At 42.1% G+C, this 27,404-nt stretch overlaps 1 protein-coding gene across 2 annotated transcripts in view; it reads left to right on the top strand.

Annotated features, from left to right (window-relative positions):
- LOC143924586 (5-hydroxytryptamine receptor 2A-like) overlaps nucleotides 1–27,181 on the top strand; it is a 999,965-nt gene extending 972,784 nt beyond the window's left edge. For both annotated transcript variants that reach the window (XM_077449011.1, XM_077449081.1), the window contains one exon: nucleotides 22,328–27,181. In XM_077449011.1, the coding sequence (XP_077305137.1) occupies nucleotides 22,328–23,163 (836 nt within the window). In that variant the 3' untranslated portion in view covers nucleotides 23,164–27,181. The remainder of the gene's footprint in view (nucleotides 1–22,327) is intronic.
- The last annotated feature ends 223 nt before the right edge of the window (nucleotides 27,182–27,404 follow it).

Below are 27,404 nucleotides of genomic sequence, written 5' to 3'. Positions count from 1 at the left end.
CACCCTCAGTTATATAAGAACTGTCACCTGCGAGGTGGATCGGTGGCGGCCTGAGGGCCTTACAACTTATAAAAAACGGTTGCAGTATTCTGTGCATCCCTGTGCAGGCAGTCCTATTCATGTAAATTGGGAAGCACCAGCTGCGAGGACATATCTGACATCCATGAGGGTGTAGGTGCATGGACCAAAACACAAACAGTGCGAGTTCAGGGACATGCACCCACACAGATGTCAAATTGAGAGCAGTGGCCGTGTCCTTGCAGCTGCTGTGGCTCAATTAGAACGAATGGGTCCGCCTGCACAAGAATGCATGGAACACCTGTGCATCCCTCTGCAGATAAACTGGCCCTGTAGTAGTATGCCCTGCCTGATCAAGGCCTTAGGCTTTGTTTAGACTCATGGTTGGGTTGGGTGGCAAAAGTGTATGATTGAGCTGTGTTTCTGCCACCCACTAAACACACCCCCCAAGCTGCAAAAGGCAGCAGGTTTTTACATGCTGGGGCTGCAATGCTTTGCACCCATGGCAAAGTTGACCTGACTTGTAGCAAAGCAGCATGCTAAGTGCTATACATTAAAATTAATGGGGAAGTGCTGCAAAGGCTACAAATGAAATTGCTGCAAATGCCCACAACTGCGTGCATTGCATGAAGTTGCGGAGCATTTGTCGGCAAAAATTAGGTTAAAACAGGCAATGAGGAGGCATTGCATTGCTTCCTCGACGCCTGTCAGTAGTCTCTGGAGTATAGCCTTGGCTTCAGGTCTACCTTTGGGGCCTTTTCACACAGGCTGTTCAATCAGGCTCCCCTGTCAATTTTTCAGGAGGACTTGATCGGACCCTCCAGCCTCCGTTTTCATCCGATCTCCCCATTAAGGAGAGTGGGACTGTGTCTGTCTCTGCTCTGCACAGGTCTGTGATCTCCGTGGATCACAGGTCTTTGGTTAGCAGACCATTCCCCAGCTGAGACAGGCAGACTTGATCAGACCCCCCAGTCTCCCCTATGAAGCAGCAAATATCAGCGGTGACTTGTCCCCAACATTCGCCCCCTATCTGAATCTGCCCACAAAAACCAGACAGATGGTGGTCCTATTTTCCATCCATCTGGAGGATTGGATATGATTGGATGAAAATGGACAGGTGGTCCATTTTCACTCGATCTCCCCATAATACCTTTAGAAATTATATAGGGTCTGAGATTAAAAGTACCATTTAAGTCTTTGCAGATGACACCAAACTATGCAGTGTAATAAAATCCTTACAGGATGTCTCCAATTTAAAATCCGACCTCAATGCACTAATGTCTAATTGTGCGACTATCTGGCAGATGAGGTTTAATGTTGATAAATGTGAAGTTATGCACTTGGGGGATAAGAATATGCATGCATCATACATACTAGGGGGAGTACAACTGGGAGGATCCATAGTGGATAAGGGTCTTAGGGTTTTGGTAGATCATACATAAGCTTAATAATAACATGCGATGCCAAGTTGCAGTTTACAAAGCGAGCAAGGTCCTTTCTTGTATTAGGAGAGGTATGGACTTCGGAGACAGAGATATAATTTTGTCCCTGTACAAATCAATAGTAATGCTGCGTACACACAACTGGACATTCCAGCAGAAAAGGTCAGATGGTCTTCCCGACAAAGTTCTGACAGACTTCCGACGGAGTTACGTCAGACCAAAGTCCGTTAGTTTTGAATGTGATGATGTACTGCGAGACTAGAAACGGAAGTTCAATAGCCAGTAGCCGCCCTTGCGTCGTACTTGGTCCATCGGACCAACATACAGATGAACGTTTTTCCTGATAGATATTGATTCTTTTCTCTGCAGGCTCAGCTGCAATACATATTAATGGATGGAAGCCTCTGCATAGCGGCTCCCATTCATTCATAAACGGTGGCATTGTAAACACTGTTTACGATGCCACCATGACAGTTGAACTTAGGTTCAAGGAGAGGAATGTTTTACCAGACATGCAGTAAGGGGAAATCTCCAACATCAATACAGACAGAGCAGAGAATAGCAGAGAATCCCTATCAGTTTTTAACTTTCCGGTATGTCTCTGTTGCAAATTTCCCTGCACTTCCTATCTGGTAAAACCATTGTCAGCAGAGCCATGAGTAACACTAAAGGAATGATATCCCAGTTCTGTTTTTTATTGAAATTTTTTTAAAAGAGTAAGAGCAATATGAACATCATGCAGAGCAGCGAACAATCCTTGCATACTCTGTATAGACAATAAGAGTTGGTACATGAGTAGAGGAGAACAAGGTCACAGAATATCTCGCCAATTGAGTGAGGTCTTCTCTAAACTAACAGATGAGCATTTAGTCACCAATAGGGATGAGCTTCGTGTTCGAGACGAACATACGTTCGACTCGAACATCGGCTGTTCGTCTGTTCGCCAGCGCGGCGGCCTTGTGTAGTGTGTTGGCGTCTGAAGCAGTGGGTGTTCTGTGTACCTTCAACACAGTACACACCGATCGTTTTCGGCCGATTTTCGATCTTGCTGTTGTGTAGTGGTTGTTGTCTGCGTGCCCTGACCGCAGTATACACCGCTATATTCATCTCACCTATATAGCTAGTGATCTATCTTTTATAATAGAGCTTGCAGTCAGTAGTGTTAGGAGCTAGTGCGTGCTGTCTGCGTGCTCTGTACCCAGTACATACCGCTATATCCACCTACATAGCTGTTCTCTATTTGAGCCCACTTGCCATCTGCAGGAGTTATTGGAAGTTGTGTGTGCCTCCAGCACAGCACAGTATACAGGTCCTTCTCAAAAAATTAGCATATTGTGATAAAGTTCATTATTTTCTGTAATGTACTGATAAACATTAGACTTTCATATATTTTAGATTCATTACACACAACTGAAGTAGTTCAAGCCTTTTCTTGTTTTAATATTGATGATTTTGGCATACAGCTCCTGAAAACCCCAAAATCCTATCTCAAAAAATTAGCATATTTCATCCGACCAATAAAAGAAAAGTGTTTTTAATACAAAAAAAGTCAACCTTCAAATAATTATGTTCAGTTATGCACTCAATACTTGGTCGGGAATCCTTTTGCAGAAATGACTGCTTCAATGCGGCGTGGGCATGGAGGCAACCAGCCTGTGGCACTGCTGAGGTGTTATGGAGGCCCAGGATGCTTCGATAGCGGCCTTAAGCTCATCCATGGTGTTGGGTCTTGCGTCTCTCAACTTTCTCTTCCCAATATCCCACAGATTCTCTATGGGGTTCAGGTCAGGAGAGTTGGCAGGCCAATTGAGCACAGTAATACCATGGTCAGTAAACCATTTACCAGTGGTTTTGGCACTGTGAGCAGGTGCCAGGTCGTGCTGAAAAATGAAATCTTCATCTCCATAAAGCTTCTCAGCAGATGGAAGCATGAAGTGCTCCAAAAATCTCCTGGTAGCTAGCTGCATTGACCCTGCCCTTGATAAAACACAGAGGACCAACACCAGCAGCTGACATGGCACCCCAGACCATCACTGACTGTGGGTACTTGACACTGGACCTCAGGCATTTTGGCATTTCCCTCTTCCCAGTCTTCCTCCAGACTCTGGCACCTTGATTTCCGAATGACATGCAAAATTTGCTTTCATCCGAAAAAAGTACTTTGGACCACTGAGCAACAGTCCAGTGCTGCTTCTCTGTAGCCCAGGTCAGGCGCTTCTGCCGCTGTTTCTGGTTCAAAAGTGGCTTGACCTGGGGAATGCGGCACCTGTAGCCCATTTCCTGCACACGCCTGTTCACGGTGGCTCTGGATGTTTCTACTCCAGACTCAGTCCACTGCTTCCGCAGGCCCTCCAAGGTCTGGAATCGGTCCTTCTCCACAATCTTCTTCAGGGTCCGGTCACCTCTTCTCGTTGTGCAGCGTTTTCTGCCACACTTTTTCCTTCCCACAGACTTCCCACTGAGGTGCCTTGATACAGCACTCTGGGAACAGCCTATTTGTTCAGAAATTTCTTTCTGTGTCTTACCCTCTTGCTTGAGGGTGTCAATGATGGCCTTCTGGACAGCAGTCAGGTCGGCAGTCTTACCCATGATTGCGGTTTTGAGTAATGAACCAGTTTTTAAAAGCCTCAGGAATCTTTTGCAGGTGTTTAGAGTTAATTAGTTGATTCAGATGATTAGGTTAATAGCTTGTTTAGAGAACCTTTTCATGATATGCTAATTTTTTGAGATAGGAATTTTGGGTTTTCATGAGCTGTATGCCAAAATCATCAATATTAAAACAAGAAAAGGCTTGAACTACTTCAGTTGTGTGTAATGAATCTAAAATATATGAAAGTCTAATGTTTATCAGTACATTACAGAAAATAATGAACTTTATCACAATATGCTAATTTTTTGAGAAGGACCTGTACATCTGTATATACCCCTTTATCTCTGGTGTTCTATAATAAAGGCATCTGCAGGAGTTAGTGGGTGTTGTGTGCATCTAGCACAATATACACTACCCAACTGCTTTTTTACCCAACTCTCTTCAGGCCATTACCATGTCTGGAAGGCCAGCAAGGAGAGGCAGACAGGCGCGAGCCGATAAAAGAGGGCAAGCAGGCTCTGTGTCTAGAGACAACAGTGCTGGTCGTGGACGCGGTGCATTGTCATCAGCACGTGGCCATGGGACACGCTTGTCCTTCTTTTCGGCAGCTGGACATGTTGAGCCGTAACATGCCAACGACTTGGTAGAGTGGATGACCAAGCCCTCTTCATCCTCCTCATCCTCTCTCACCCAATCTCAGGGTACTAGCAAAGCAGCTGCCAACGCATCGTCTTCCCTCCTCTCAATGTCATCATCAGTGACTCCTTCCCTAGACCCACCACGTCCTCCTGAGGAGTCTCCTGAACTCTTTGAGCACAGTGTTGGGTACATGCTCCAGGAGGATGCCCAGTGTTTTGTGGGCTCTGATGATGACACTCAGCTAGAGGAAGGCAGTAGCATGAGCACAGAGGGGATGCTCAAGAAGGACAGCAATCTGGCAGTCATGTTCCACAAGCTGCAGAATACTGCCAGGTTTGCTACAGCGATGAAGAGGGAGGGGATGATGAGGGCACTGACTCCACGTGGGTGCCTGAAAGGAGAGAGGAGGAGGAGGAGGAGGAGGAGGCACATGTCCGACGAGGCAGGATGCCCTCCGGGGGCCAGCTTAGGGGCAGCACACCGACTGAATCACACCACAGAGCTCCGCCTGTGCAGGGCGCTGCCTCTGCGCGTTATTCTAAAAGTTCTTTGGTGTGGGCCTTTTTTGAGACGAGTGCATCAGATCGCACCGCTGCTATTTGCAACATATGTCTCAAGCGTATCTCGCGTGGCCAAAACATCAGCCGCTTGGGCACCACATGCTTGACCAGACATATGTTGACCTGCCATGCAGCTCGTTGGCAAGCGTACCTCAAAGACCTACACCAAAGAACAAAGCGGACCTCTCCTTGCTCCTCATCAGCTGGCATCTCCAACCCCACTAGACCTTCAGTCCTCTCTGAAACCTGCTCTGAGAGGAATGAAGGTGTAGAATTAGGTGTGTCACAGCCAAGTGCTTCCGGGAACTCTGCTAGCGGTACACCCACGTCCGATTATAGCAGGCAAATGTCCCTGCCCCGGCTGCTGGACCGGCGAAAGAAGTTCACTCCCAGCCATCCACATGCCCAGCGGTTGAATGCTAGCTTGGCTAAATTGCTAGCACTTCAACTGCTGCCTTTTCAATTGGTAGACTCGGCCCCCTTCCGTGAGTTTGTACAATGTGCGGTTCCTCAGTGGCAGGTCCCCAAACGCCACTTTTTCTCACGGAAGGCGATTCCGGCTCTCTACCAGCATGTGGAAGGCAATGTCCTTGCCTCGCTGGACAGGGAGGTCAGCGGTAAGGTGCATATTACCGCTAACTCATGGTCCAGCAGGCATGGACAGGGACGTTACCTGTCTTTCACGGCCCATTGGGTCACTCTTCTGGCAGCTGGGAAGGATGCAGGACAAGGTGCAGTAGTGTTGGAGGTTGTTCCGCCACCACGCCTCCAAAATGCTACTATTGGTTGTGACACACCTCTCTCCTCCACCCCCTCCTCTTCTTCTTCCTCCATGGCCTCTTCCAGTGCTCTGTCCTCAGAACCAGCGGTGCTCCGTAGGCGTTCCAGGGGCTACGCAAGTACGCAGGCAAAACGATGCCATGCCGTGCTTGCGCTGGTTTGTTTGGGGGACAGGAGCCACACTGGGGCGGATGTTTTGTCAACTCTGCAGGGGCAGGCCGAGAGGTGGTTGACGCCACGCCAGCTTAAGCCAGGAATGGTGGTTTGTGACAATGGCACCAACCTCCTCTCCGCCCTCCGACAGGGACAACTGACCCATGTGCCCTGTGTAGCTCATGTCCTTAACCTGGTGGTGCAGCGGTTCTTGGGCAGGTACCCCGGCTTACAGGATGTCCTGAAGCAGGCCAGGAAAGTCTGTGTGCATTTCCGCCGATCATTTAATGCCTGTGCTCAGCTGGCTGAGCTCCAAAAGGAGTTGAACCTGCCCAAGAACCGCCTTATATGGGACATGCCCACCAGATGGAACTCAACGTTGGCCATGCTGCAGCGGCTGCACACGCAGCAGAGGGCCATCAATGAGTACCTGTGCGACTACGGCACCAGGACAGGGTCAGGGGAGCTCGGTTTTTTCTCACCACGCCAGTGGGGCATGATCAGGGATGCATGCACTGTCCTGTCACCGTTTGACACTGTACCTCTTGTCCACCTCTTGGAGCATACGCTGCGTGGAATAATGGACAGGGCACTTGAGGCAGAACAGAGCAGGACTTCCTTGCCTCTCAAGGCCCCCTTTATCCAGACAGTGTTCCTGCTGTGCCACCCATCACACAGGAAGAGGATGAGGAGGAGGAAGAGGAGGAGGAGGAGGAGGATGATTGTGTCAGCATGGAGGTGGATGCTGGCACTCAGCATCAGCAGCAGCAGCAGCAGTCTTGTAGGGATGATTTACAGTCCCAAGAAACACGTGGACTTGTACGTGGCTGGGAGGAGGTAGCTGCGGATCATGTTGTCCTTAGTGACCCAGAGGACTCCGGACCGAATGCCTCAGCTAACCTACGCTGCATGGCCTCCCTGATCCTGCAAAGCCTGCGGAAGGATCCTCGTATTCTTCGGATCAAGGAGAGGGACCATTACTGGCTGGCCACTCTCCTTGATCCACGGTACAAGGGTAAGGTTGCCGACCTTATCTTGCCATCGCAGAGGGAGCAGAGAATGAGACATCTCCGGGAGGCCTTGCAGAAAGGTCTGTGCAATGCGTTCCCAGAGACTGGGAGGTTACAAACTCCTGGTCCTGGACAACGTGTTGCTGAGGCATCGGTCAGAAGGAGCGGTGGAGAAGGTGGCCGTCTGACTGATTCTTTCAGACAATTTTTTAGTCCGCAGCCCCAAGGTATGATCGGTTCCAGCACCCATCGCCAGCGTCTGATTTACATGGTGCAGGAATACCTAGGGGCAAGGTCAGACTTGGACACCTTTCCCACCGAAAATCCTCCTCCGCTGATATGTTGGAAGAACATTTCTGTTTCTGGTTGATGCCATCAGCACAATTTTTCTGCCCCTGTTTAACAGGGGCGTTTAAGTACAATTTGTGATGCAATGCTTTGCAGCAGGGCTAATTCCTGCAATCAAACAAGAGTATATGGCAGATGATGCAGTGTGGTGGCACCAGCACCAGTGCCTAAGGCCCAATTTTTCTGCCCCTGTTTAACAGGGGCGTTTAAGTACAATTTTTGATGCAATGCTTTGCAGCAGGGCTAATTCCTGCAATAAAACTAGAGTATATGGGAGAGGTTGCAGTGTGGTGGCACCAGCAGCAGTGCCTAAGGCCCAATTTTTCTGCCCCTGTTTAACAGGGACATGTAATTACAATTCTTGATATAATATTTCACAGGGCCCCTTCCTGTGCCCACCCAGAGTAACGGTGAGGACTTATAGTGTTGTGGCACCAGCACCACAACCACCAAAGGTCAATTTTTCTACCACTGTTCAACAATGGCATGTAATTACAATTCTTGATATAATCGTTCACAGCAGGGCGCTCCAGCACCCACCAAGAGTCACTTTGAGGGCTTACAATGTTGTGGCAAAACCAACACCTTGTTCCGCCATTTCTGCAGAGCATATAGGGCAGGCCCCTACTTTCAAACATCCAATTTACAAACATCTCCTACTTGCAAACGGAAGGAGACAACAGCAAGTGAGATGAAAAAAGATGGACCACAAAACAAATTATACAGGGGTGATAACCCTTCCCTATGTTTTCCAAAAAGCTTAAAAATCGTTTTTTTGACTGGAGCTACACTTTAAAAATGTACCAGTTGAAAATTACAACAAGATTCAACTTAACACAACAAACCTACACAGTCCCTGTCTTGTTTGACACCGCCTGTATACTGCTGTTCTGAGTATATAGGGCCTGGGGGCCACACGCATTTTCTTTTTTTAATATGGGTACAGGGTTCCCCTTAATATGCGTACAAGACCCAAATAGGCTGGTAATGGGCAGGGAGGGCTACCCATGCCATTTTTCTCAATGATTTTCAACCATATTGCAGGAACCAGATATAACATTAAAACCGCAAGCAGTTTTAAATGGTGTTATTTCCGTTTAATGTAATTTTGTGCAGGGACTGTTCTAAACACGGGAAACACATGGCACTTCACAGGCATACTACAGACACCCCCCAGGCACCATATTTAAAGGAATATTTCACTCTTTTTTTCACTTTAATCGTCATTAAAATCAGTGCTCTCGCCAAAACGGCCATTTTTAAAAACATTTTAGGCATTGACCCATGTCCCCTGGGGCAGGAGCCAGGTCCCCAAACCCTTTTTAGGACAGTATCTTGCATATTAGCCGTTATAATTAGCACTTTTAATTTCGAGCGTTCGAGTCCCATAGACTTCAATGGGGTTCTAAAGTTCGTTCAAATTTGGGGTCCGTTCCAAAGTTCTGGTGCGAACCGAACCGGGGGGTGTTCGGCTCATCCCTAGTCACCAACATAAAAGAGCAGGAATAATATGTTTCATGCTATAACAAGGATATAGAAACAACTAGAACCTTATAAACAGTGAGAGGTGGTCTCCATACAAATGACAGGAGTTCTAATCCTTGCCCACTTTGTCCAAAACTAAAAAAAAGGTTTTGGGTTACATAAACATTATTTGTTTTTAGGCAGATGTCTAGTATAAAAAGGCTTAACAAAATATTCTTTATCTTTTTTGTTTGTAATAATGTTCATCTGAACAACTGTTTTATTTATTTGTTTCGGCAGAAGAGATACAATACGATAGGTAAAAAATATACTAGCAGTCAGTTGTAAACTATTTGCCATTTTCCCAGGATACTAAAATATGTGCATGTTCTGTAACTGCCAATCTAAATTCGATCAAATATTTCCTGCTGGTAAAAGTGTAATATTGTCACATAAACCACAAGGTCACAATGCAATCATATTTCTACAGCTATTTATTATGTCCTAGACTGAAGGATATGAATGATTTTTTCATTGGGAAAAATTTGAAAATACTGTGTAGCATATATGTCCTTGTTATTGTATGTAGCTTGTACATTATTTACCTGTCACAACAAATTCCCCACAATATTAGACATGAAATGAAAGCTGTCTGTACTCTTTCAAGCCAACCTTCAGTACTGCATTCTAGTAATCCAAGGAATATTTCATAATGTTAAAAGTAGAAAAGCAGTTGCAATTTACAATTGCAAATTCTGTAAACAATTAAAGTGTATCTAAACCCAAAATCAAAAATGTTATATATTTCTATATACCAGAAGGTCAAGGTATTCCGGCTCACGGAGAGTATGGGACCAGAAACAACTCTACAATGAATCGACAGTGAAAAGTTCTTAGGGTCCATCATAGTCTATTGTGTGTACACACACAATACTTCAGTGTATCTATGGAAAAAATCCATGGTTGTTACCAAGAATGGACCCCAAATATGTCTTTGTCTCTTCATTTTTATTACACTGGGGATGTGAAGATTAACAAGTTACAGAAGGAAGATAACACACTGGAGTCAATTGTTAAATTTGGCTCAATGGTGGAGATTTTTCTTTTCTATGTCATAAAATTTGTCTCTATTAGCCACAGACTATATCACAAAATGCAAAGGGACATTAAGGATATCAATGAGTCTTAACCAAGTCCAACTGTTAAAATCATACAAAAACAAACTATTACAATATTTTTCATTGGGTCATTGGCTTATGTACAAGAAAATACTGACATGCACTTATTTCATGACTTCTCCAACCAAGTATGTATCTTTTGAAGTCAAAGATGTCACTTTACATATATTGTACAACAATAATATCTAGGTCAGGTTCTGAAAGTGGAAATGGAGAGACAATACATTTCTATGCATTTTTCAGGCCTCTAGTCCTTTTCAGGAAAACAGGAAGATCTAGCCCAGGGGTAGGCAACCTCCAGCACAGGTGCCGCATGCGGCACGCAAACACTCTTTTGCCAGCATTTGACTCCCTCTCCATCAGCAGAGCAGCACAGGGAGTGTGAGTATTCAAATTAAAGTGCACCAAACACCTCTATACATTGATCAAAGTGCATCTACGTACAGATTTAAACTTCTTTACATTTGCTTATAAGCACCACCCCTCCCTCCCAATAATGTCTGGGAGGACAACAAGGAAAGGCAGACACTCCCTTGGCACTGTAAAGGGGCCAGCAACAAATGTGTGCACAGGCAAAGGTGGATGTGGTGGTCAGTCCTCAGGCAGGGCATCATTTCCTCTGTTTAGTGAGTTTGCCCTGCTATCCAGCCGCAGCATGCAGAGGAGGTGGTGAACTGGCTTACTAAACCTTCCTCATTCTCCTCATCCTCTGTCACGCAAGCAGAGACAAGTGTGCAGTCCCCTGCAGTTGCCAGATTGGATAAACCTGCCTCCTTGTCCACATCTATTTCTGCCATATCCCCAACATCAGCCATTGAGGAGTCAGCTGAGTTATTTGACCCACACCTTGATGATTCCCAGCCATTACTGGATTCAGATGTTGGTTCTGAGGTTGAGGATGACAGGAACATAAGCCTAGAGAGAGGGAGGAACACTGGTAGACAAATTGGCATTCATGTTCCCCAAACCGCAGTGTATTGCCAAGTTGTCATCAGTGGTAATGATGAAGATGGAGTAGATAGAGATGATGATGATGATGAGGTCCCAGATCGAGCAGAGGAGGAAACATAAGGTGAGGCGGCACAATCCCAAGGAGGCCGACATCAAGAAAGAGTAGAGAGCAGCCACTCTATTCCATCACATTCTGCAGCTGTTATCTCCCAGGCCATTCCCCAAAGCTCAGCTGCCTGGGCCTTTTTCAGCACATCTGCAGCAGATCGTACTATTGCTATCTGCAAACCGTGTCTCAGGCACATCAAACGTGGCAAAAACACCAACCATATGCATATCATTGCATCAAGAGCCCCTCTATAGTTAGGTTATGGTGGGAAGGTGCCCCTGGTACCCAAAGAGTAATTTTTCTGCACCTGTTTGACAGGTGCATATCATTGCAATTTTTTAAAGCAAGGGCAATTCTTGTTCTCATCAAGAGTACCTACCTCTATAGGGTTACGGTGGGAAGGCGCCACCGACAACCATAGTCCAATTCTTACACACCTGTTACTTCTATACAAAGTCAAAGTGACACCAGAATGTATCCAAAAAAACCTCTAATCTTGTTCCCAGTGCACTACATTGTGGACTCATCATGCACACTGGCCCCCCGGCTGTTGCTGAGCAAAATAAAGGTAGCTTGCAGGGAAAATGTCATTTTCTTTGGCTTTATAAATGCAATTATTGCTGCAGCAGATTCTAGACATGGTACAGAGCTGCCACTTTACAGGTAGACTAAGGGGACCCCCAGGCATTATATTGGAAGGATTTTTTCATTCTTAGGCTTTCATTTTAAAAATCAAAAAAATCACTGCTCATTTAAAAATGAAAATTTTCACAATTTTTTTTTTATTGATACATGTCCCCCAGGGCAGGACTCTGACCCCTATAACCATTGAATGCCCAAATACTTGCATATAAGCCTTCAAAATGGGCACTTTTAACGTTCAGATCCCATTGACTTTATTGGGGTTCTCTTTTCGAGTCTGAACTTTCGTGGTGTTGGAAAGTTCTGGGGCGAACCGAACAGAGGTCTGTTCGGCCCATCCCTACAATTAAGTCCATCTCTATTAAAACATCTGAAGATGGATACGAAAATCAGAAGGGAAAAGTCTTAAGACAAGCTGTTTGCGGATTTTTGGATTGTAAGTACGCTGCTTTCGACAGCCGATTTGATTTTTTTCATCAGACAACATCTGCATGTGCAGGCTATAAAATTTTTGTCAGGTGTGAAATCAACATCTGATTTTCGGATGGTCAGTACAGAAATCGTCACACAAAAGTCGAAAGTACTCTCATAGTACGTCACTACGTTCGTGTTTGTCAAACAACAATTTGCAAGATAGTTAATATGCTAGACAAAATATTGCACAAGTGCTTTTGACAAAATTCAGATGCTGGGTCATACAACAATCAAACCGTGTGTACAAGGTCTAAAGCTGTGAGTGGTGGGCCCCAGATAACAGTCAATGCTGTTCAATTTGTTAATATTAATTATATAGAGATTGGAATGAAGAACTCAGGTTCAGTGTTTGCTGATGATATCAAATTATGCAGGGTAATAATCCTGAAAGACTGCTCCAAAATCAAAATGTACACTGGACAGCATTATCAAGTCAGTGTACCATTTTACTCTAGCTGTAAAACGACAGCATAAATATAAGAGCAAATCAATAAAATTCAAAGACGAGAACTATGCAGACTTACTTTTCTTTTCTTGTGTTCCAAGATGTTGAACTATATTAGTGCGTTAAGCTATACTGTTAAACAGCTACAGTAAATCAAATGGCACAGATAAATCACAAAGCCTTAGGCCGCGTACACACGGGCGGATTGTCTGCCCAACTTAGTCCGCTGAAACGTGTTTCAGCGGACAATCCGCTCGTGTGTGGGCTTCAGCGGACTTTTTCAGCGGACAGTCTGACGGACTAAGTCTTTCGGAATTTCCGTAATTTTGTCCGTCCAAACTTGGTTTCAGCGGACAGTCCGCTCGTGTGTAGGCAAGTTGGACGGACTAAGTATGGCGCATGCTCAGAAAGGATTTACACGCCGAAGGTTGCATTGCAGTGTATTGGACGTCGTATTTCTAGTCCCGTCGTACGTGCTGTACACGTCATCGCGCAAGCTTTCAGCGGACTGTCTGTTCATCGTGTGTGGTCAAGTCCGTTCATTCAAAAGTTGAACGGACTGTCTGTCGGATTGTCTGACGAACTTAGTTAGGCAGACAATCCGCCCGTGTGTACGCGGCCTCACTCTCCTCTGCCTACATTTGTATTGGTATGCTTATCTTTTATTCCTGTGTAATTCAGATATTTGTCTGTAGTTCAGCTTCAATCTGTTGGGGACTGCAACAACTGGGATTTCAAATCTACCCATCTATCACACACATTCCTGTCATTGGTGGATTAAAAAAAAAAACCTTTTCTTTACTTTACAGATAAATCAGGAGAAGGATAAAAGTTCACTTTCCTTTTTCCAGAATGGCTGCAGGAGCAGAGCCAGGAACTCCAGCAAAAATATTAATTTTTACTGGATGGATCCTTAAAGTGGTTGTAAAGGCACAAGGTTTTCTGCCTTAATGCTTTCTATGCCACAAGGTAAGAAAATTTCTGTGTGCAGCAGCTCCCCCTGCCCCCCCCCAATACTTACCTGAGCTTCCTCTGGATCCTGTCCACAAGAGCCTTGCCTCTCCGGGGACTCGCACTCCTGATTGTCTTTTGGCAGCACTGGGAGCCATTGGCTCACGCTGCTGTCAACCAGCCAGTGAGCCAATCAGGGCTGTGTTGCTGCTCCATCTGTGAATGGACACACGGAGTCAAAGCTCAGGAGCTCACCTCCTTGGGTGCCCCCCTTGGAAGCTGCTTCCTGTGGGGCACCCAGTAGGAGGTAGAAGCCAGGAGTTCCAACAGGGGACGTATAAAGAGGAGGATCCGGGCTGCTCTCTGAAAAACTACTGCACAGAGCAGGTAAGTATAACATGTTTGTTATCTAAAAAAGACAAAACTTTACTATTACTTTAAGGGCGTATTTAATTATTTCTTCTGATTAGGGCCTTTTGTAACCAGGTGACTTCAAATACAGTGCTTAAATTTGATATAAGCCTGCACATTCTAGTGTCATGATGTTTCAATCAAAATGTGGCAAATAGGATGATCACTTGGCAAGAGAATTTTCACTTTTCAAAAGAATTTTCCTTTATTATTATTATTATTCAGGATTTATAGCGCCAACAGTTTGCACAGCACTTTACAACATGAGGGCAGACAGTACACTTACAATACAAATCAATACAGGAGGGACTAGAGGGCCCTGCTTGTTAGAGCTTACAATCTAGAAGGGAGGGTCAAGTTGAAACAAAAAGGTAATAACTGTGGGGGATGAGCTGATGCAGAAAATTAAAATACAGTTGTTAAGTGTGGGTAGGAAAGGCTTCTCTGAAGAGAAGGATTTTCAGGGATCGCCCAAAAGCTAATAAAGTAGGAGATAGGTGGACAGATTGAGGTAGGGCATTCCATAGGATTGGAGAGGCTTTGGAAAAGTCCTGGAGGTGAGCATGGGAGGAGGTGAGGAGGGAGCTAGAGAGCAGGAGGTCTTGAGAGGAACGAAGAGAACAAGTGGGTTGGTATTTAGAGACTAAGCTAGTGATGTAGCTGGGGGCGAAATTGTGGATGGCTTTGTACGTAGTTGTTAGTATTTTGAATTTAATTCTTTGGTCGAGCGGAAGCCAGTGGAGGGATTGACAGAGAGGAGTAGCAGACACAGAGCGATTGGTAAGGTGGATGAGTCTGGCAGCAGCATTCATGATGTATTGAAGGGGTGATAGACTATGTAGAGGTAAGCCAATGAGAAGGGAGTTGCAGTAGTCGAGGCGAGAGATGACCAGCGAGTGAATTAAGAGCTTTGTTGTGTCATTGGTTAGAAAGGGGCGTATTTTGGAGATGTTGCGGAGGTTGAGGCGGCAGGATTTGGACAGTGATTGGATGTGTTGCTTGAAGGAGAGGTCAGAGTCCAGGACTACACCTAGAACCTTGGCATGTGGGTGTGGGCTGATGGTTGTGCCATCAATTTTGACAGTTAGATCAGGGGAAGGGGCATATGGGGAGGAAAAATTACAAGTTCGGTTTTGGATAGATTGAGTTTGAGGAAGTGGTGTGACATCCAGCCTGATATATCTGATAGGAAATTAGTGATACGTGAGGAGACAGAGGGAGTGAGCTGAGGGGTAGAGAAATAGATTTGAGTGTCGTCAGCGTAAAGGTGGTATTGGAAGCCATGGGAGGCTATCAGCTGACCCAGGCAGGAGGTGTAGATTGAAAATAGGGGCGGTCCAAGAACAGAACCTTGGGGGATCCCAACACAGAAAGGAGGGGGAGAGGAGGAAGTAGAGCTGTAAGAAACGGTAAAGGTGCAGTTGGATAAGTAGGAAGAGAACCAGCGAAGAGTACAGTCACGGAAACCAAAGGTGCAGAGTTTTTTTTTTGAGGAGGGGGTGGTCAACCGTATCAAAGGCAGCAGAGAGGTTCAGGAGTAGGAGTATCAAATAATGTCGATTGAATGAGGTGGTGCTCTGCTGAGTTTCATCATCCAATCAAGTACAAACAAAAAATACAATTTCCTTGTTTGGGTGTTCATTGCAAAGGGATTTAAAAAAAAATTCACTAAGTTAAAGTGATTTTAAAGGCAAAGTGTGTTTTACCCTAATGCATTCTGTGCATTAAGATAAAAAACATCCTACTGTTTGCCTCCTCCCCTCCAAACATTTACCTGAGCCTGTCAGGGATCCAGCGCTGTGCCCGGCTACATTCTTCTCTCTCCTCTCTTCCTCAGGGGTAGGGGGAGGGCTGAGCCACACTGGTGTGTGTCTATGGAGCAGGACTCCATAGACACGCACAGTTTGGGCACAAGCATGCATTTGTGTGCCCCCAAAGCAAGCAGTTTGCTATGGGGGCACTTGGAGGAGAAAAGGTGCCAGGAGTGCTGGCGGGGGATCTGAGAAGAGGAGGGACGGGGCCACTCTGTGCAAAAGTATAACATACTTGTTTAATTTTTTTTTAAACTTTACAATCACTTTAGGAGAAAATTCTGTTGCAAACTGAAAAATTCCCTTTCAAAATGAAGAGACTATTTGCCTTTAGTGAATCAACCCCTTTTAGTCCTCCTCTCCATTCCAAAACCTATTCCTAATGGCTTAGAACCCACTAAGCTAAAACGTTTCTTGATACTTTTTAAATCTTTTGTGAACAATTCAAAGTCTAAATGCCAAGATCCAGTTTAGCAGCTTTTTATGTATGTATGTAACATGTGAGAAGAAGTAAGGATTTCATTTAAATAATTATTTTAAGACTATAAAGCAAATTTCAAGCACAGTTTTATCTCCTGAGTAAGTGCTAATTGTAACAGCCTTTCCCATAGATGATCAATTTCACATTGAAACAGAACACTGGGGATCCTATTGTTTTCAACCTAATGATTTGTCTAAAGTGTTTTATTTGTTGTGTTCACTGACTTTAAGCTTTCTATTTCAGACCTAGTGTTTATTATTGGATTTTGTAAAAAATACTTAGAATTGAGTTAATCCATCCTAAGAGAAATACATGCACTGCCATTGCTGATTTTCTTTTGGCTGCTTGGCTAATACGTTGAGCCCTTTTTCTTCTGAATCAGGAAAATGTTTATAGGTAAGGAAAACCAGAGAAAAGGCAGTGATACCTGATCCAGGTCAGTGACTGAAAGCATTGAAGATACAGAGCCAGTAGGAAACGCAATATGCTACCATTTTCAGAAGATCTATCATGATCTGCAGGTAGTACCTTATCTTGAAATGTCACAGGACACAGAAGTAGACCCTAGCCTTGGTACGACTACTTTCCCTGGTGGCAGAGACTAAGCCATAGCTGGTGATCTGCCAGGAATCCCCTCATGGGAGTTTGGAATAGCTTCAGACTACCTCATAATCACCCAACAGGTACTTGTGAATGCAGAGCCAGGTAGGTGTCTAGAGAACTGAAGAGGTGGATGCATAAGGCAGGTAACAAGGTATGCCGAATGCAAGATTTTAATAATGGTGGGCAGCCTGGAAGCTATCCAAATTGGCAATAGGATTGACAGCAGCGCCATAGTTGGCTAATTATAGTGGATTGTAGCACAACTGAATGTAGCAAACTATAGAAAAACTGTAGCATACTGTGGCTGGACTAGCTTTTGCAGATTGTGGCAGGGCTGTAGCAGACTGTAGTGGGACTGTAGCAAACTGTAGAAGGACTGCCACAGGGCTAACTGTAGTAGACTGTAGCAGGATTTCACTGTAACAGGCAGGCAGGGCAGACTGGAGCAAGACTTGACTATGGCGGACAGTAGCAGGGCTTACTAACTGGCAACAAGACTAACACAGAGATTAGGGGAATACTAACAAAATGCTTGATTGGTGATAGAGTGTCCTTCTCTAGCTTAAGTACATTTTCTGGCCCCATGACACATCATAAAAGGTGGCCAGGACACCATAGGAAGTACCCTGAAATGCTCACAACCACAGAAAGCATACAAGGTACTGACACTGGAGCAGGGAAAGTACTGCATGTGAGAAGGTCTCTAAATCCACCTTTCATCTGTCATTCATAGCAAGTTTACTTTACAAAAAAGGCAGATCTTTGGTTGTTTTGACAAGCACTGAAATGGTATGGTACTTAAAGATTATTTATGAGGGTTAGGTTTACACTACAGCAGGTAAGCTGTGGCTTCCATGAATTCAATAGGCAATAATTCTGCCCCCCCCCCCCAATTTCTTTCCTTTGCTGAGCGGAAATTTTGATTGGGACTAACACGCATCAAGCATTTGGTTGCAGCATGGTCTCATTCACTTGAATGGGGGAGTTTCATATATGATGCCACCTGTCAACGTGATTGTTAAATTTGCTGTGGCTGCAACACAAAGCATTGTGGACGTGGCATGTGTACAATCTCCTCTTGCTGTATGTTAGGTTTTAGGTGTGCGGTCAAGGGGTGGTAAAACCACAGCTAAACCATCTGTTTTTACTGCTTTCCTGGCCAACCATGTGAAAGGGGTATAAAGGAGTAATTTTATGCTAATGTAGCTTATGTATTTATTTAAAACAGGAATCCATGCTTGTATTTCAATAGCTCAGTCTTGTCACCTGCTATTCCATTGAGACAGCCTTATGTCCAGTAAGTTTTTATCCTGCTGGTGAAATTTGGATCATGCTTTACTGTTTTTTTTTTTTGCCTTCCTCTGGATCAACTGTGGGTATAGGATTGTGTGTATAGGATTGCACAATGTTTTTTCTTTATTGGTTGAACTAGATGGACTTGTGTCAGACTTTTTATGTAATTTATCCATTAAATTACTCCCCTATCATCTCCCAACATCTCACAGTCCTTGATCCACAATCCTGGAAGAGCCATACTGTGTGGACTAGAGGAAACCATAAAACTTCAGCTGGAAACTATCCTATTTGGGACTGAAGTCTTTTGAGCATCCATCCCTTTCATTCCCCAAAGAGATCCCATTTATCATACGACCCAGTGATGTAAACAATAACCAATCTGTCTAAACAGTGAACAGAGAAGTATAAGACATGGGAGTTGGGCAAAGTCATATTTGAGTAAGAAAATAAATCTAAATCAAAATTACACTGTGACATAATGATGAAGCCTTCTAGTTAAATTCTCTAAAAATCATTCAATAATCATTTAACTTGTTTGCTAGGAGTGGTGCTAAAATCATTGGTCTGAAATACAGTTTTTTGGCTGAGTATTTGTCAAGTTGTAAACATTAAGCTTAACATTCAATATGGAAAATCAATGCGTAGAAAGTTACAGAGTTTTTCAACTGCTCAAACGTATTACCTAACTCTTGGATGTGTCCCTCACCCTGTGGGAAAATGTCATGATGGAATAAATGCGCATTGGGTTTTTTTTTAGTCCTATTCAATTTTCTCTTTTCATCCTGTATGTTAGTATTTATCTAATATATATTACTCTGGATTAGTCTGCCTTTTTACTGTTTTGTTATTTTAATTACTTCACAATTATGTTGTGAAGTAATTAAACCAAGTAGACGGAGTACAATGCTAAACAATAAAATGGTTATTTATTGAACTATAAATGAACCATGCATACAATAATTAGTGGTAAATGGAAAAAAATAATAATTTGCTATCAGCAAATGTATCTCATATAATTATACATATGGTCTTTGTATGGATGAATGCCCCCAACCTTTTTCACATACAAATATCATGCAACTTGATTGCTATGCTTGAAAAAAAAACCCTATTTACAGATAATATCCCCTATATTTCACATTGTACATCATACAATTTTCTGGATAGGTAATATTTAATTACTTTGCTAACAAACAACAACATATCAACAATTTTAACCTGAGACTTTTTAACGTTTAGCTTAAGCCAGTTTAATTTTGATTAGAAGAGGAAATAATTATAAACTCTGTCAGATTTTTAATGATGTCTTTGTTTTTACAAGGTGGACTAGCTGCCGCTATCTTTTACATCATGTCAGTATATTTATGTGCCAGCCCGACTCATGTGACTACAATTCACTTCGAATTGAAATTTCGCCATTTTTTTTATTATTCGGAAATTTGGATGTAAATGTAATAGAATAGAAAAGAATAGAATAGAAAGAATAGAAAGAATATAACAATATAAGAATATGACCCATTCTGAAATTCTAATTTTGAATAGACAAAATTTGAATTTGAATAGAAGAGAATAGAACATAATAGAAAAGAAAATAATAGAATAGAAAATAAAAAAATTTCAAACAGAATAAATTTGATTTTGAATCTAATTCAATTTGCATTTGATTTGAATTTGAATGCAATTCGAATGAAATTCAAATTCAAAACAACAATTCTAAAAATGAATTAAACAAATTTAACTAAATCAATTTATGTAAATAATGTATCGAACCTCAACACATTTTTTTGTTCTGCACGTGTATACATGTGACTGCATGCAATGTATAATCCAAAGGTCTGGACAGCTGCACCCTAAAAAACATCCAACTTTATTATTGTAATAAAAGCACTCAAATACAGCAAAATGACACTGTGAGGGTAGAGAAGAAAGTCAATGGTATTTCATGCTATCTCAGCACTTCTTCATGACTACACACTCAGGAAGCAACTCCCAATCAAAATAGCTTCCATTCTCTCAAAGGCATTTACTTGCAATCACTCCCGAGTGTTTATTTCTTCATGTGCAGCCATGCAAACCAATACAACAAGAACAGGAATGAACACAAAAACCAAACAAAAGCGTAATATCAATAGATGTGAAGCATTGCTAATCTTACATTATGAGGTTGCACCAACAAATTAATGTTTGCAACGTGACGGTATGTCATATTCGTAGCCCCATAAATTGTACATAAAACACACATGTAATAAAACCAACAACAACAAAAAAATAAAAATAAATAGATAAATAAATAAAACAAAGCAGAAGATCCTCAGAACCCAGTAGGTGCAGTATTGCGAAATACAATAGAACTCGGGGAGTAGTGAGGATCGCTCTACATCTCTCCAACCAAATTTTTTTAGTGAGGAGAAGCAGTCACCATTCACATACAAGATAATCCATTCAACTCCCTGGGAAAAGCTAAGGACACAAAAATTCTATATAAGAGGCACCTAAAATACAGGGGTTTAGGTTGCTCACTGAACCACTATTTTACATTAATGATTTAAAGCTGGCTTTCTACTCCCTCAATAATATTTTGCAAGAAAGCTTGTTTGCTTCTTCACCGGGGCCCCTGATGGTAAGGATGGACTTCCATCCAGGTCATGGCTCCCAGCTATGCCAATGTGGAGGCTACTTGCGGAGGCAAGAGCCCAAAGAGAATCCAGATCATGAGCCAAAGTCAGGGCAAGGGGCAGACAAGCAAAAATAGGCGATAAAGCCAGGGATGGTAACATGAGCAGTCAGGCACAGCATGCAGATAATACAAGGCAAACCAGGCACAGAGAAACTAGGAAGTTGCTCAGACAACCAAGGGTACACTAAACATGTCTATATAGGGAAGCAGACTGGGTGGTGGGCAAGGATTTGATAGAAGGCAAAGGGATATAAATTCACAGTAGAGCAGGCAATACCTGTAGGTGAACACAAAAGCCAGCAGCATATAAATGTAATTGCAGATCTAGCAGAGCACCTACAGCAAGGAGGTAAGAATTTCACAAACAGAAAGCTGTAGGCCACCAAACATATCGGTTAAATCAAGTGGGCAGGTGCTGCTCTGGGCAGACCAATAAAACAAGACTGCCTGGTCCATGGCATCAAACCCCACATCCACGGGGATGTTCCTCTGCAAATGCTGGGACAGAGACAGCGGTATTCAGATGCAGCAGTAGACCTAATGGGGGATAGAGGGATAAAAACGTCATATGTCCACACCACCAGTTCAGAAAGACCTCTATCCCACCAATCTTCACTCACAGTACCCACAGACAGACCAATATCAATCTCCATGAAGTGTTCCCTAATGAGGCATGTGATCATACAGCATGATGGCAATGGGATAACAAACTACATGGAGATCAATATTGGTCTGTCTGTGGGTTCTGTATTAGCATTTTATAAAGCCACATATCTGCATTGGGGCTGCCCAAAAAAAATGATTAAGCCTGGGGCAGCTGGATATCTACATCTGAAACAAATGGTTAGTTCCACCTTCATACATTTCTTATTTGAGTGTAGAGCTAGGTTGAGCAGTGTTGTGTGATTTGTCAAGGACCAGTGTCAAGGGACAAGCTGTAACTCTGGCTTTTGACAATTTCATGTTGCTATTATGTGGATGGGGAACATATTTTCTTGGATCCAAGAGAGTGATATTATGGTGTCGTGCTACATTTCTCATTATATTTTACACAGCTGGGTCCTGGGTTACCGGTTTTGCTGTTAATTTTCTATTTTGTTTTTTTTTTGTATTCTTCTTTTTTGCTCTTATTCTTATATTGTAAAGTTCAATAAAAAAAAATATTAAATAAAACATAATAATGCCCGGATTACCAGCACAAGGATGCTCATAGTATTTGAAAAGTTTAGTATGCTATTCTAAAATTCAATATATATAAAAAAAAAAACATATAAAATATTTCTTTTTTTTTCAGGTATTTCAATGCCTATTCCAGTGATTGGTCTTCAAGATGACTCCAGAGTGTTTGTGAACGGGAGCTGTGTATTAAATGATGAAAATTTTGTACTGGTTGGATCTTTTGTGGCATTTTTTATCCCGCTGATCATCATGGTATTTACTTACTGCCTGACCATTCAGGTGCTTCAGAAACAAGCTACTGTGTTCATGTATGAGGAAATGCCAAAGCAGAGAAAGAACAGCTTAAGTGGTCTAAAGAAAGACAACAACACCGAAAACATTTCAATGATTCAAAATCATGAGACTACTTCTCACATGAACTCTCCAGTGAACAAAGAGGGGGCTCTGTTTCGAAAGGGGACTATGCAGTCAATTAACAATGAGCGCAGAGCTTCCAAAGTCCTTGGAATAGTATTCTTCTTGTTTCTCATCATGTGGTGTCCGTTCTTTATCACAAACATCATGTCTGTACTTTGCAAAGAGGCCTGTGATAAGGACCTCATGGTGGAACTATTGAATGTATTTGTTTGGGTTGGTTATGTGTCCTCAGGAATCAACCCGCTAGTCTACACACTTTTCAACCGAACGTATCGAAGAGCTTTTTCAAACTACATCCGTTGTCAGTATCACAGTAGCAGAAAGACAATGCTGCAACAAAACCAGTGTCATCATAATCCAGCATCAACAGTTATGTATGGCAAGGACCTTAATTTAAATCACTATAGAAATGGTCATGAACTAACTAGCATGGACTTAGATATGACAGAGGAGGCTATTGAAATGCAGCCTGGGACTTCTGAATTATCTTTAAACAGTTCTAATGTTGTAAGTGAACGCGTTAGCTGTGTTTAAAAAACAAAAAGGTCCAATGGACTTTCACTACTTAGGTCAGTTTCAAATATTTGTGTAAAAAAATGTAAGTCATGTCAGACAATAATGTAAATATTTGTTACTTATTGGAGGCCATTTTTTTAAAAACCTCTCTGCAGTACCGTGCTTCAGTCCAATTATTTTTGTCAAGGTAAATTCCCATTATTTTAAGCAACACAACTGTTATTTTGGTTACAAGGCTGGTGGAATGTGATGGCTTAAAATAACATGCATGAACAAAAAGTTTGCTCTTAATATGTCATTGGATGACAAGTTAAGCATAATAAAATTGCTGCACATACAAGTATTGATCCATTAAAAAGTAAATTTTTCTAATGCTACCCACGTTCGCAGTTTGTTTCCTTAACTTTTCTGTTTGTTTAAAATAAATAAAAAAGCTGTAAGTCAGCAACTAAAGTGTATGTATAACCATTTTTTTTCCTGTTTTGGATAGAGTGGGTTAGGGTAGAAAACCCAAGTCAGTTTTTTTTCTGCCTGTGCCTTGATGAATAGATTTCACGTTACATCCTGTCCCAGAGATGCAACAAGAAGTGAGAGGAAATCTCTGTAAGGGAACAGGAATTACACTCTTGGATATTTGTCACCAGAACAGGTATCCCAACTGGAAGATTTTCCCTCACCTCATGTTTTGGTGACGACTCTAAATTTTAAATTTCCCATAACCTCCTATCTGGGCAGTATTGTCACAAGGCAAATTGGGTGAATCTTCCAAGTAGGTATACATTCATAAAAATAATAATAATAATATTACTTTTTGCTATCCAAAACTAAGGAGGAAATATATGTTGGTTATACAGTATTTGAAGGTTCTCATTTATCCAGGCCATAGAATAGCTAGTAATAGTAAAAGTCCAGTTGAAGGTGACTAACTACGCGCTAGCAAATTAAATTACTGTTTTATGTTCTGTATGAAGCTGTTGGTTATTCTAGAGCTGGTAGCATAAATAATAATGATATCAGAGTCACAAAGAGTTCTGTGAGGCCATGTTCATATCTATACATTACATTTGTGTTTTTTTTTGTAAGAACGGGCTTGAGCATGTTTGGAATCCCACCTGCCCGATCCTGCTAGAAAGCTGACAATGCACACCGCTCCACATTTCCTGGTCCGCAGCTGCACAGATCGAGAAATAACTCACTGCCCATGATTAACCGTGTGCAGTGTCGGCTTTCTGGCGGGATCGAGCAGGTGGGTTTCCCGAACAGCCCATCTCTAGATACATTAATGGTTCAAGAGTCAGCTTATCCAAAACTGTCAGATTGGATTTTTGATGACTTGAATCATTTGAAATTCCCACCAGGGTCATATAATTTTAGAGCTGGGTACACACTGATCAAAATGCCGCCAGTTCAGCAGATACTGGCCAAAGTTCAATCTGTGTGTGGCCCTCACTGTCCAACAGAAGTCGATCTATCTGTTTGTGGCCTTCCTTGTCCAACAGAAGTCGATCTGTAGATCAACTTCTGTCAAACAAGACTGTTGGAAAACTTTAATTTGAAGTGGGAGAAGTCCCAGTGTCAGAATACAATAGCACAGCGGGGAGAATTCTTCCATCCACCTCGCCCACCAATTGAATGGAAAAAAAACTATGTGTGTATACTTAGCTTTAAAAACAATATTTACATCTTCTAAGGCCACTATCCCCCAGAATGCCAATGGATTGCCTAACAAAGCACATTTAAAGTAGAAGTAAAGGCTAAATCCAACATTTTATTAGTGTTTTACCTCCCCACTGCCACCTGTTTGACACTTCTTAAGAGCGGTCAATGTCTGCTGCATGTCATTGAGAGGCTAGACAATGGGGTTGAATTTCCAGAAAAGTGATGTCACCCTCTGACTTCCAATGTGCTATCGGTTGTTGAGGCAGAAGAAAGTTCCCTCCCATCAACTGCAGCAAGCCTCTCAATGCCACACCGCAGATAGAGCTGTACGATTATGGCTAACTGCATGTAGCACGGTTATCAATAGTGTGAGGCAAATCTTTAAACTTTGTTTAATTGAGCTTTTTCTTCTACTTTCAGTATCTGTCTATTGTTGATGGGGATGTTGATTGGGATGTGCGAGTTTTCTGGTGCCTGTGGCAGTGCACTCCCAATCACCTTTAGACAGCAGCTTGGGTGTACGCTGTTGGTGAAAAAAGGCTTTATGAATTGCTAAGCAAAGACAGCATTCAAATTGACTATCTATAAACATTTTATTTATGTAAGCACCCTGAAACAGTGTTTTTTTTTCTTCAAATCTACAGTATATAGGCATTAACATACACAATTCCATACACACCAGAAATCAGGTTAAGAGTGGGTGCTTCTGAATCAGTCAACTAGAGCTGTAGAAACTTATATAGAGGGGTAACATGATGTTGTTATAGGTACTGTAAGATGTTGCTCTCTGTAGCTTATTACAGTCAAAGAGAAACTGCAGTTGAAGGAACAAAAAAAAATGGTGGCTCTCTTGCATCATACAGAAGTGTTGGTTTAATATTCAGGCACTAAAGGCAATGGACCCGGGAGGGGGGTAAGTTATTTAGGCAAGCTTAAACAGTGAGCAAAAAAAGAGTCTTACAAAAAAATACATTCTATGAGTTATCTATGTAGATTGGCAGGGATGGACATCACAAGAGTGGCTCCATGGGTGCAAATGGTGGGTAAAGCAGTTTGTGTTTAAATATTTTACCTTTGTGCTTAAGCTGTTTGTCTACAGTTCTTTTTGAGTGAAGAAAAGGAAATGTTCTTTATATTTTTGAAAATATACGTATATTAGAAATCATTACACAGGACTTATATATACCAACAAATGTAAATGATAAATGGTTACTGACATTGTTGAAGATTTTTATAATCTTATTTATCTAAGTAACAGCTTATGTGCTTACCGTTTATAATACAGAGTTTTTCATAATTTAATCCATGAAAACTATCAAATAAAACTGATTACTGTATACATTTACAAAAACTTGACCAGGTATATAGGATACATAAGTTGAAATTAAAGATATGTAAACCTTAAGAATGAAATTCTTATTTGGACACATTTGGTCTCATAAATATATAATTGAAAGAGTTGTCTTATATTTGTTGGATAAGTAAGATAAAACACCTGTTGATCCCGACAGGAATCTTTTCATCTGAAAACATCCTGTGTTCACTGCCTGTACTGCACTGTTATCAGTTACCTTGTTCCTACTGATCTGCAGGGACTATATAACCCTACCTTTTATGCTATAGAGAAGAGGAGAGAAGTGGGTTATTGTACATCTAACCCAGGGTGAAAATGCTGCAATAGATCTAATATTCCAGGTGAGGGTCCTCACCCTGGGGCAGGAAATATATTACTGGAGGTATCACTGGCTAAAAATAAAGGAAAAGAGGCTGAAAAAGTAAAAGAATGTAGCCACCACATTTGGTTAGCTGCAATATATTAGATTGTTGTTCTTGGGTTTAAATATGCTTTAATGTCATTTGTGTATTAGATATGGGGTAATATGGCTTGTTCTAATATTAAACCCTTCACTTTAATACAGAACTCCATAGCTTCTAATATCCTTATAATCCACAGTGATCCATTAGGGTAAAATATTTGCGTTCCAAAGGATTCACATTACGTTTTAAGAATCTGCCATTTCTACATGTGTTATTTGAAACATGTTTATTATAGCGCCTAAAGATTCATTCCATGTGGATTATTTATTTTATTTATTTTTAATGTAAAGCTAAATTCACTTGTTTTTTGTGGGGGTTTTTTATGCCATTTGACACATCTGGGACTTTAATCGAACAGAACATGAACAAATTTAGCATGTGTAATTTTTATTTAAACGATTGTTAGTTAGTATTTGGAATAAATCATAATTATTGATTAAATGACTATTTGGCCACCTAATGACATGTTGCCTCATGAGTTATAATAAAAATGATTTGCATTCAATGTGCATTGCAAATGTCCATTCAAATAAGCAAATAAAATACATTGCACTACTAATGCCTAGTCTTTTCTTTAAAAAAAAGTGTAAATGTATTAGCCACAGTAATGAATGACATCACATATGAATGGTAATACAGTCCACTGTAGCTGGATCTTCCAGAGAAGTTCCACATTATTTGGCTCCTGCACCGCTGCTTGCACACCGATTTTTACAGTGAAAGGCTACTTACCTGGCTGCAGATCACTTGCCTAGCTACCTCTGTCTTATTAGTTGTGGCTC

The sequence above is a fragment of the Lithobates pipiens genome, unplaced genomic scaffold (assembly GCF_037356315.1).
Source record: "Lithobates pipiens isolate NorthernLeopardFrog02 unplaced genomic scaffold, aLitPip1_a1.2 Scaffold_1, whole genome shotgun sequence".
NCBI classification, from domain to species: domain Eukaryota; kingdom Metazoa; phylum Chordata; class Amphibia; order Anura; family Ranidae; genus Lithobates; species Lithobates pipiens.
Note: the sequence above shows the minus strand (reverse complement) of the source record. Positions and strands in the feature narration are given on the sequence as shown.